Raw genomic sequence first — 11527 nt, 5'->3', positions numbered from 1 at the left:
GCTGCCCTCAGGGCCGCCTGCAGAGACCAGGAGACCAAGGACCTCCTCTTCCTGGAATGTTGATACATGAAGGGGGTAGAATGGCTGCTCTGGGGATTGGTCCCTGGGGCCCGCAGTCACTGCACTTAGTGCTGACAGCCTCTTCCCAGAGACTTACACAGACACACACACCCACAGACACACTCAAACCCAGCCATACCCACAGACACAGCCATACCCACAGACACACACAGCTACACCCACAGACACACTTAATCACCTGGTGGATCAGTAACTGGGTGAAGGAGGCCTTTTGGTTCCCGAGACCTGATGGCTTCCAGAGGGACGAGTTGTTGGAGACGGCCTGCCTCAGGCTCACGCACGCTAGGATCAGGGGCTACGCACTAAGGGACACGCTGAAGTTCGGCTCAGCCGCGGCAAAGACAAGCCGGAACCGCTCCTGCACTAGCCACTCTCACATCCGCGTCACACCCCCACGTGTCAGGGTCCCTACCAGGGGAAGGGGGGCATCAGGGCGCGCTCACTGGGTAACTCACCAGCAAACCCAAAACTAAATATGTGTGTAGCCATGTAATGTACAGAGAGACGCTCGATGTGTAACCAAAAAGCGCCCGAAAATGTATGTATGTCTGCCTGTCTCTTCCCATAAGGGGAGAGCAGCAGAGAGGGAGGTAAGGGCTCACCGTCCTGTAGATAAAGGGAACAGAACCTCGGCGGGGAGACTGCGGTGACAGGAGCAGGACTGGTTGGGTTGATTAGTGTACGTGTACGGTGTTGTGTTTGCGATGTTTTCAGGTTTTTTTTATTGGGTAAACGTGTGCGTGTACAATACACATCGAGCGCCAATCGAAATCAGCAATCGCGCCTTGTCAGGGTATGTGCGGGTACCACATGTACGTCGTGCACACGGGGAGGGTTTCAAACTGTACTTAAAGGGAGCGTCCCAAAAAATGTGTGCACATCCTGTGTGCTGTTAACCTGGCCAACAGCAACAACAATATACTTTCAAAGCACCTTTAATGTCAGAAGCTCGGTGGGACCTGACCCCGGCCACTGGCTGTCCTCACATCTCCCTGCATAACAGGGTATCTACTCACTGAGGGGTTCAAAATGGGGATCGTAGAGAGGAACACTCGCCTTGTAACCAGAGTTGTCCCAAAATGTGATGTGCGCATGTGTGTACACTTACCTTTATTTTTTATATACATTCATGTATTTATATTTTATTTATGTAGGTCGGCAAAGCAGACAGGAAGATATCCCAGGCCGCTACAGAGGGGAAAAATTTTAACGGCTGGTGAATGTGGTGCTTAAACCCCTTTCGTGCTCCCCCCACCGCCCCTCACCACACCAAAATGCACCCCCGCAAATGGCCTGTTAGCCTGAACATTTTCTATCCAGAATCCCTTTATGCTATTCTCCTATTCGCCACCACACACATACAACATTTTATGTTGGGTATTGTTATCTTTGTTAACCCCCTTTCTTAAAAAGAAAAGCCCCCCCCCCCCCGCCACCACCAGAGAATTAACAGAGAGGTAATAGAGTTCTGCCAGCAAGAGCCGCTGTTGCACCCTGACGTGACCGGGAGCTCTGTGAGTGAGTGTGTGGCTGAACGTATGTGGGTGACTGAGAGTGAGTGTCTGAGAGTGTGTGTGTCTGAATGAGTGTGTGACTGAAAGTGAGTGTATGAGAGTGTGTCTATATGAGTGTGTCGATGTGCGTGTGTGTATGTTGAGAGTGTGTGTGTCTGAGAGTATGTGGGTGTGTTGGGAGTGTCTGTGTGAGAATGTGAACCTTGTTGTTAGTCGATTGGCGGATCGCTTTCCGGGCATAATAATCCTTCCCAAAGAACTAATAACGTGGTCACTCATAATAATAATAAGAAGAAGAAGAATAACCCTGGCATTTGATATAGCGCTTTTCACGTCTTTGAGATGTCTCAAAGCGCTTCATAGAATATGCTATAAAGTGAATATTGACTGTATATTTATGGGTGAAACATGGCAGCCACAAACAGTCGTTAATTGAGTGACCAAATTATTATTGTTTTTTTTTCTTGAGGGATTATTATCCCTGGAAAAGAGATTTGCCAATCGGGTTCCTACTTACTGCTAGATAAGGCAGAGGCGTGTGGAGTAAGGAAATGTGCCCAACATTTCGCCCTGCCTGGAATAGAACCCAGGTCTCTTGCTTGAGAGGCAAGTGCCCTAATCACTGAGCTACAGGTGTCCTCATGACTGTTTGTGGGACACTGCTGTGCGCAATTGTCTGCCAATTTTTCGCTCAGAAAATTCAGTCACTACACTTTACAGTATATTCTGTGAAGCGCTTTGAGACGTCTTGACGATGTGATAAGGCACTGTGTCAAATACAAGGATCATTATTATAATTCCAGGAAAGGAGGTTTCCAGAAGAGACATCACCTTCTCATGAGACAAGGAGTACTGTGGGGAAGGGACAGTACTTTTCCTTGGGACGTCCTCTCAACGTGAAAGGTGCTACACAAATGTAATTTTGTTATATAAAAACATGTTATTATTATGTCAGTATTTGGGAGGAACGAGATAAGCAAAGAGCACTCCCTGTACTCAGTGAATAGTAATATTAGAAGATCCTTGAATAAGCTTTATCCTGTGTTTGAGTAAAACCATTGCTTTACACGGAAACACTTGAAACACGTGTAATTCTTTATCTGTTGGTTGACACATTCATTCTATGTTGCACATTCCTCAATGAGTCATTGACCAGCCTTTCCTTTATATAAACCAGCACCGGTATCAGCAGTTTACACTGACAGACACGCAGACAATTACTAACAACAGTCAACATTTCTGCTGCAGCAACATGAAATCCTTGCCAGCTTTTGCTCTGGTTTCCATGTTCCTCGTCTGTGCTGTGGGTAAGTTCCTTTGTGGATTTTGATTTCTAACATTAGGTTTTTTATTTGCTTCTATTTTATAGGTGTTAGTCTGTACCTGCAAAACAGCCTTTCCACTTTAAGATGCGCTATTGTATAATGTAAAAATATCCCAGGTTGGTTTGGGTCAGGACTGTGGGGGACATAAGCTGAGAGAGAAAAATAAAAGAATTACAATATTGGACGTAAGATGATTTCTGAAAAGCGTAGCACAGTTGAAGGTGATTGGGTCTGAAAGGACTGGTAGTCTTATCAACTCGCCCCTTTAACTGCTTCGCGATACTGCATTTCCAATAATGATAATTCTAATGAATGATTATTATCAGCGCCTTGGGACGTCCTCCCGACGTGAAAAGCGCCCTATAAGTGTAATTTTGTTGTTGTTGTTGTTATCATTATCAATTAACTCCCTTTTTTCCAGTAGTTGATTACGCACTTTGTAAAGAAAGAAATTCTGGTATCTGGCCTGAAATTGGCCTTTACAACTCGAAATACTTACAGGCTGCCGGGTCAAAATGTGGATTCCGCGCCGACCTCAAACAGACTACCGCACATCCTTACTCCAACAATCTTCGCACCCGTCCTCCCGAGGAGCAACATCAACATCATCGCACACGGCAGTGGGGGGAGAGGGGGTGGTGGGGGTGGCGGGGCTGAGAGAGGAGAGAGAGAAGGGAACTCGTCTCTGTTGTTAGAAAATCCAAATAAGAGACACGCTTAAATGGATTATATTGGTTCTTTTAATACTCAGAATCCCAATAGTTTAATACACTCTGCCAATTGCCTGCTACTCACACATATAAGGTTACATAAGACTATATACTTGTATACAAATAATCAAACCATATTACCAAGTTCTAGTAGGTTGTTTCAGGTTTTTCAGCTTTCAATCTTCCGTCTAAAGCAAAGCACTTTCGAATCTTATAGCTTTCAATCTTCTGTCTTAAGCAAAGCGGTTCCAAGTCTTCCAGCTTTCAATTTTCTATCTGGCCTGCAGACTGCTGCAGTCTTCCTTCTTCTTTTCCAAAGTTTCTCAACGGGGTCTTTTATGCCCCCTTTCATCCAATCATTTGTCAAACCTTGAGCCATATAACCAGGTCACCAAGGTCTCAAAAACATCTCAGGATGTGTAGTGCAGGGCCCCACATCTTGTTTTCGTCCCCCCCCCCCCCCCCCCGCTGTTATTCTGTCTTTACCACACCTTTGTTCTGCTTCTTCACTCTACTTTCTTATCTTTATCATCCATCTGTCTCAATAGTTCCGTCTATCGATTCTACCTCTTCAATCTCACGTGGAGTCCTGTAGCTCAGTGGTTAGAGCACTCGCTTTGCAAGCGAGAGATCTGAGTTCAATTCCAGGCAGAGGGCGAAACCTTCGGCAAGTTTCCTTACTCCATACAGAGCCTAATAATAATCCCTTCAAAAAAAAACAATAATAAAATTGGTCATTTTCAATCTACGACTGTTTGTGGGACATTGCTGTGCGCAATTGGCTGCCGCGTTCGCCCACAAATATACAGTCAATTCACTTTACAGTATATTCTGTGAAGCGCTTTGGGACGTCCTCCCGACGTGAAAAGCGGTATATCAAATGCAAGGATTATTATTATTATTATTATTATTATTATTATTATTATTATTATTATTAAGTGTAGCTAAGTTTCCAAATTAACTGTTCCTTTCCTCTTAGCCCATAGTTCTAACTTTCCGGGTCTTTATTTCAACATATGATTTTGTATTAAAATGGCGAATCTGAACACTGTATTATCCTCCTGATGTGAACGGCACTGTACAAATGTAATTTTGTATTGCATGAATATGAAAAATACAATAAAACAAGAACAACAAATTACATTTGTAAAACACCTTTCACATCGGGAGGACGTCCCACGGTGCTGAACAGTTAAGAGATTTGCACGCGAGCTGTGGTTGGGATCATGTGAAGGCTGGGAGTAGGAGGGTGTCTGAAAGCACAGTCGAAGAGGAAGGTCTTGAGATGGGCCTTGAAGGAGGCAACGGAGGGAGCAAGGTGGAAGGACTGTGGGATGGAGTTCCAAAGGGTGTGGGCAGAGAGGCTAAAAACTTGCTCTCCGATGGTGGGGTGGGATGGGATGGGCGGCGGACATGGAGCAGATCGAAGCCCGCTGAGAAGAGAAGCCAGGAAAGACAACAGGAACATTCAAATAAAACATTTAGAGAATATAAAACAGGTTGAAAAGTACATGAAAATGATTGTTCTGGAAAATGATGGGTCTGAAAATTTCCAGTTTGAAACCTTTGCCTTAGTGTCACCAGCCAGCTCAGTACTTGTGTATTTGTTATGTTGGATCATAACAAAATCCAACAACTGTACATAAGTCATATATGGTACGACTTGTGCAAGTTTGACACACTTTGCATAAGTCATATTAAATGTATGGTCCCAAATGATATGACTTATGTGAGGTTTCCAGCGTGACCCAGAGAGCAATAATATCTTTCAATATGAACATAAAGGAAATTAAAACTGGGAGAGATTATATTATTTGTATAAATGTTTAAATCCTGATTTGTAACATGTTTTCTTAGTGTTTATACTCAATGTTTTGGAATGTATTGTACAACAACTTTCATGTATATAGCGTTCTTCACGCCGGAAGGCGTCTCAGAGTGTTTAACAGTGGCGGAGCCTGATGCCGAGTCAGTGGTGGGGGGAAGGTGACCGTAGGCACGGTTGAACAGAAAGGTCTTTAAACGCGACCTGAAAATGAGGAGAGTGTGGGCAAGGCGAAAGGATTGAGGGAGAGAGTTCTGTGTAAAACATAAGGATTGTTATTATATTTGTTTTGATGATTAAGTAATTAACCTAACCTTTTTTTAACCCTTTGCATAATTTTAAAGAGGCCAGAAAATATGTCACAGTCATTGAGGTAAGATGATCTTTAATGTTTTAGGTAAACCGTGTGCCTTAAACTTTCATTTTACTTTGTGCGCATTTCTTTTTGAACAACTGCAGTGATTGTGTTTTCTATTCCAGCCAAACTGTGAGAAGTACAGAGAAATGTTCCCAGCTTGTCCACTGAACTTCCGGCCTGTCTGTGGATCTGACGGTGTGACCTATGACAATGAATGCATGCTCTGTTTCATTAACTGGTAAACATAAACACATATCTCTGCTTTCTTTAAGAGCAGTTCTGTGTTCTTTAAGAGGAGCTGCCGTGTGACATAAGTAAAATGGGAAATGTTTGAACATCAGCAGCGCAGCAATGCAAGGCAGATAGCATTGAGTTAAAGTATCCGACAGTGTTACAGCACACACAAACCAACCATTACATCCATCACATCCGCAGTGATGTAATCAGAATCGTAAAATCTTACAGCAAAAAGGGCATTTGACCCATCGCGCCTGTGAATAGCTACCAACTCCCCCGCTCTTACCCCATACCTTGCGCGTTTTTAAGTATCTGTCCAATTCCTTTTTGAAAGCTATTAGCGAATCTGTTTCCACCATCCTTTCAGGCAGTGCATTTCAGACTGTAACAACTCTCTGGGTAAACAAAATTCTCCTGGTCTCCCCTCTGTTTCTTTTGCCAATTATTTTAAATCTGTGTCCTCTGGTTACTGCCCACCTGCTAAAGAAAACAGTTTCTCCTTATCTACTCTGTCAAAACCCCTCATGATTTTGAACCTCTGTATTAAATCTCCCCTCAACTTTCTCTGCTCAAAGGAAAACAATCGCAGCCACTTTCGTGTCTCCACATAATTGAAGTCCCTCATCTCTGGTATCATTATAGTAAATCTCCTCTTCACTCTCTCCAAGGTCCTGACATCCTTCCTAAAGTGTGGTGCCCAGAATTGGACACTTTACTCCCTGTTCTTATACTCTGTCTCTATTTATAAAGCCATGGATCATGTATGCTGTTAGAACAGCTTTGTCAATTTGTCCTGCACCCTTCAAAGATTTGTATGTGCGAATCTCCAGGTCTCTCTGTTCCTGCACCAGGTCATAAGCCTCCTTTTCCTGTTTCATTTTAATCCCAGTTTATTTAGTCATCAGGGAGCACAGCTTTGGATGCCCCACATAGGAATGTGTTCAGTTTTGAAGATGCTTAAAATCAAGCAGCTAAGATCACTGCACAGCAATGCGTGTTTAATTTTGTAATCCTTGCATTTGATATAGCACTTTTCACGCCTTCTCAATGTCTCAAAGCGCTTCACAGAATATACTGTAAAGTGAATTGACTGAACATTTGTGGGCAAAACGCGGCAGCCAATTGTGCACAGCAGTGTCCCACAAACAGTCGTGGATTGAAGTGACCAATTCATTATTTTTTTTTGAAGAATTATTATCAGGCGTGTGGAGTAAGGAAACTTGCCCAAGGTTTCTCCCTGACCTGCCGGGAATCAAACCCAGGTCTCTCCTTGCAAAGCGTTTACACATTATGCGTGTAAACATAAACACACATCTCTAGTTTCTTTAAGAGCAGTTCTGTGTTCTTTAAGAGGACCTGTTATGTGACATAAGTAAAATGGGAAATGTTTGAACATCAGCTTGAACAACAATCATATTAAACAACAATTCAATTAAGATTTTGATTTCAGCACAACTGATGTTCTCTACATTTCAGGAAACTCAAGGAAGATGTTGTTATTGAGAAGCTTGAAGAATGTTGAGCTAAATCTCACAAGAATCTAAGCAGTCTCCGGGTAACCAGGACATCTGTGAATCCAAATCACATCAATTCTCATCAATTCTAGTTAATCACCATTTGTTTGCAATGATTAGCCAAGTAGACTATTTACAAAATGTTGACATTTTACTAAAAAGTTTTGCACTGTGAAACAATACAATGTACAATAGTTTAACTATTTAAGTTAGTGATGTTCACACTGGTCCTATCCAACTCCTCTTTTCTAACAGCCATAATAAATGAGTCTTTGCACCTCACTGATTTTACAAATGATCTGTTATTTTTCAATGATTTCTGTTTTGAAGCAGGAAGTTGGACCAACATGTTTTCCGCTGAGCCTCAGCCTCCTCCCCACTCTGTGCAGGTCCAGCAGTGACTCTAGTCTCTATCCCAGTGGTCAAGTTTGGCCGGGGCCTGGAGATGACTTGAAGTTATCAGAGCCCACACGCACTGTTTCCTCAGCTCATTGCCTACACATAATCACTGAACCCTTTCCTCTCCTTCCCCCACACTCTCCCCTGCCCCACAGACACTCTTAATTATTGGGCTGTACAGTAAAACTCACGTAAGTCTGATCTGTTTAAATTGTACAATCTGCCCAAGTCCCGTTCAATTTCCTATTAAATCCACTTAAACTTACCTGCACTAGTCGTATTAACAGTCACACAACTCGTAACCCTGCTACCTCACTAACAGTAACAGTTTCCTGTTCTGTACTGCACACATGTACCGAAGATGAGGGTTTGACCAGCTATCAGGCAATGCAGATTAGGCTAATTAAACACAAATTATTGATAAGGATCGATTAGAAATTCCAGATTCTCCAGTTTTGCGAGGCAAATCCTGAAATGAAAATGGACATTGCCCCTCAATGTGATTTGCAGCCGCGGAATTTGAATGGGGGCGATCAGGCAGAGTGAATTAAGTGGTTATATCTGATTTAACATCTTAAAAAGTGATTGATAATTCAGTTACAGTGTTAATACCATCCTTCTTTGTAAGAGTGTATCTTCTATCTATTATCTATTATATACTAATAAAACGACAATATATGTCTGCGCTTCAAGAAGGACCTCAATTGACACATAGACATGATTTCTACCTCACCGGAAAGGTCTTGCAACATTTATTTATTTTCGGGTATTTCCTATCGTTCATGAGTTATTTTCAGTTTTGCGTTTTTCACTGCAATTACACCTGGTGGCTGCCGAGTCAAAGTGGTGTTGTGGCATCCTGCGTCACAGAGCACGTAAGCGGCGGGAACAAAATAAAGAACACAGACAAAGCTAAGTCACGACAACAACAACAAAATTACATTTTTAAAGCGCCGAGTCCGCCCACTGAGTCCTCCCAAAAGGAGTCCTCCCAGATGATGAGTATAGATTAAGATGAAATGTCTGTCTGTGTGTCAATCTACATTCCATGTTGGATCCTTTGGTCACAAGCGAAGCTGCAATAGGTACAGCTAGTATTCTAATAAAACAATTCTGTTTTGAAACCTGTTTGGTTTTTTTCCCATTCATGATACAGTACGTTATCTCCACGAGGTACAGTACTGTGCAGTACTGTATATAGAAAGAATGGGCTACCACAGCTTTAATACTCTCTCACATTCTCCCCCTCACATTCTCAATCTTTCACAGCTCTCTCGCTCTCAATCACACGCTCGAGCCCACCCACCAAACACAGACTCTCTCTACCTCACCCTTTCTTACCTCTCTCTCACATACATATACTCTCCTCTTCTCTCTCTCCCCCTCTCCCCCCCCCACCCACCAACCCCCACCTCTCCCACCACCCTCTCAATCATTCTCTCAATCAGCCGTGCTGGTCACTATCTGCAGTGGCAGGAGCCGGCGGTCGCTAAGGATGCAGTTGGTAAGAGATGCACTTGCCTTCTTGACAGACTGCAGCAATGGCAGGTATTATTTTCACTCTCCACGCTGCGTCCTCATAACCGCCGGCTCCTGCCACTGCCCTGGGAGGATACTCGGGTTTGAGGGAACGAAAATTGAAATGTTAGAAATGGTCTCGGGCTGGATAAAACCACCCACTGGGCCAGATGTGGCCCGCGGGCCGCCAGTTGGTCCACACTGTCCTACAACAATATGGTAGCACATTATTGTTGCAGATTGGCTGCTGTGTTCGCCTATATAAAAAATATGGTTGCTACAGTAAATCCTGTGAAGCTCCTTGTGATATCTCAATAAGACACTATATCAAATGCAACAATTATTGCAGTAAAGCTTGCACAGGTTGTCTCTATTTAAATTGTGCATGCACCTAAGTCGTACATCTACCCGAGGCGCATTCAATTTCCTATTAAATCCACTTAAATTTATATGCAATCGTCGTGTTTACCACAGCATAACTCGTAACATTGCTACTGCACTGGCCGCTACCACACTTACCGGCTGCAGGGTCAAAACTTTATTTCCCGTGCCTATCTCAAACGTGTCACTGCATCCCCACACTCTCCGGACCCTCCCTCCCACTCGGGGGGGGGGGGGGGGGGGGTGGGCAGCGCATACCATCAACATCATCGTACACGGAAGGGTTGGGGCCTGAGAAAGGAAAGAGCATCACCTGATGTATGGTGAGCTAGGTGGGGGGCAATTATGTGGAGAGTGAAGGGGACCCTTCATCGCATGAGCACTTATCAGCCTTGAAGTAGCATGTGCAGTGCTCTGCGTCACCACTTGCAGACAATGCCGAAAAATCACATGCACAATACAGAACAGTCAACAGGTACGGAAGACCGGTTTTGTACAGTACATGTTTTCTGCATATGAGATACCGTACTCTAACCAATATGCCACAGTGAAGTCCTGTGGGGTATTGGTTAGAGCACTTGCCTCACCAACAAGAAAGACCTGGGTTCGATTTCCAGGCAGGGTGAAATGTTGGGCAAGTTTCCTTACTCCACACGCCTCTGTTTACCCACCAGTAAGTAGGAACCCGGTTGTTAGTTGATTGGCGGATCTCTTTTCCAGGGATAATAATCCCTCCAAAAATAAGTAAATAAATAATAATTTGGTTACTCAATGCACGACTGTTTGTGGGACTCTCTGCCACCCCACTTGGAACTCCATTCCCTATGCCTCGCTCCCTCCCATGCCTCCTTCAAGGCCCATGTCAAGATGGCCTTTTCGACCGCTAATTCAATCGAGCTCCTATTCCCACCCTCCCTGCCTCCACCCCCTCCTGATTCCCAGGTCCAGCTCAGGTCCAAAGCCTTGACAGTCCTCCCATATCCCTTAATACCCTAATCTAACAAATGTCAATTCAACTCAAGTCTGGAAGATGTGATTGGAGATTATTGACAGCTTATTTATTTTTTTGCCCAATTTTCCAAATCAAGAATTCACTGAACATCTTCCACCCCCCACCCATGTTTGATCCCATGTTTGACACCCCCCCCCATGTTTGACACCCCCCCCCATGTTTGACACCCCCATGTTTGACACCCCCCCCATGTTTGACACCCCCCCCCATGTTTGACACCCCCATGTTTGACACCCCCCCCCCATGTTTGACACCCCCCCATGTTTGACACCCCCCCCCCCATGTTTGACACCCCCATGTTTGACACCCCCCATGTTTGACACCCCCCCCATGTTTGACACCCCCCATGTTTGACACCCCCCCCATGTTTGACACCCCCCCCATGTTTGACACCCCCCATGTTTGACACCCCCCCCCCATGTTTGACACCCCCCCATGTTTGACACCCCCCCCATGTTTGACACCCCCCCCATGTTTGACACCCCCCCACCCATGTTTGACACCCCCCCACCCATGTTTGACACCCCCCCACCCATGTTTGATCCCATGTTTGACTACCACCATGTTTGACGCCCCATGTTTGACTACCCCTACATTTGACCCCCCCATGTGTGACCCCCCATGATTGACCCCATGTGTGACCCCCCATGATT

General features: G+C 44.5%; 1 protein-coding gene across 1 annotated transcript; it reads left to right on the top strand.

Annotated features, from left to right (window-relative positions):
* The first annotated feature begins 1235 nt into the window (after window positions 1–1235).
* On the top strand, window positions 1236–7846 carry LOC103187854 (trypsin inhibitor ClTI-1-like). Its single transcript, XM_042336823.1, has 6 exons — window positions 1236–1297; window positions 2399–2498; window positions 2773–2902; window positions 5800–5828; window positions 5936–6051; window positions 7527–7846. The coding sequence occupies exons 3-6, from the start codon at window positions 2848–2850 to the stop codon at window positions 7570–7572; spliced, it is 246 nt and encodes an 81-aa protein (XP_042192757.1). The 5' UTR covers window positions 1236–1297; window positions 2399–2498; window positions 2773–2847; the 3' UTR covers window positions 7573–7846.
* The last annotated feature ends 3681 nt before the right edge of the window (window positions 7847–11527 follow it).

The sequence above is a fragment of the Callorhinchus milii genome, unplaced genomic scaffold (assembly GCF_018977255.1).
Source record: "Callorhinchus milii isolate IMCB2004 unplaced genomic scaffold, IMCB_Cmil_1.0 Scaffold1, whole genome shotgun sequence".
NCBI classification, from domain to species: domain Eukaryota; kingdom Metazoa; phylum Chordata; class Chondrichthyes; order Chimaeriformes; family Callorhinchidae; genus Callorhinchus; species Callorhinchus milii.
This window is presented reverse-complemented; position numbering and strand designations above follow the sequence as displayed.

Bases quoted from the DNA above. Each gene is read 5' to 3' on its own strand.
- LOC103187854 (XM_042336823.1), top strand. From the start codon at position 2,848: ATGAAATCCTTGCCAGCTTTTGCTCTGGTTTCCATGTTCCTCGTCTGT. The intron at 2,903-5,799 runs GTAAGTTCCTTT...ATAATTTTAAAG, and splicing joins GTTCCTCGTCTGTGCTGTGG to AGGCCAGAAAATATGTCACA. The intron at 6,052-7,526 runs GTAAACATAAAC...TCTACATTTCAG, and splicing joins ATGCTCTGTTTCATTAACTG to GAAACTCAAGGAAGATGTTG.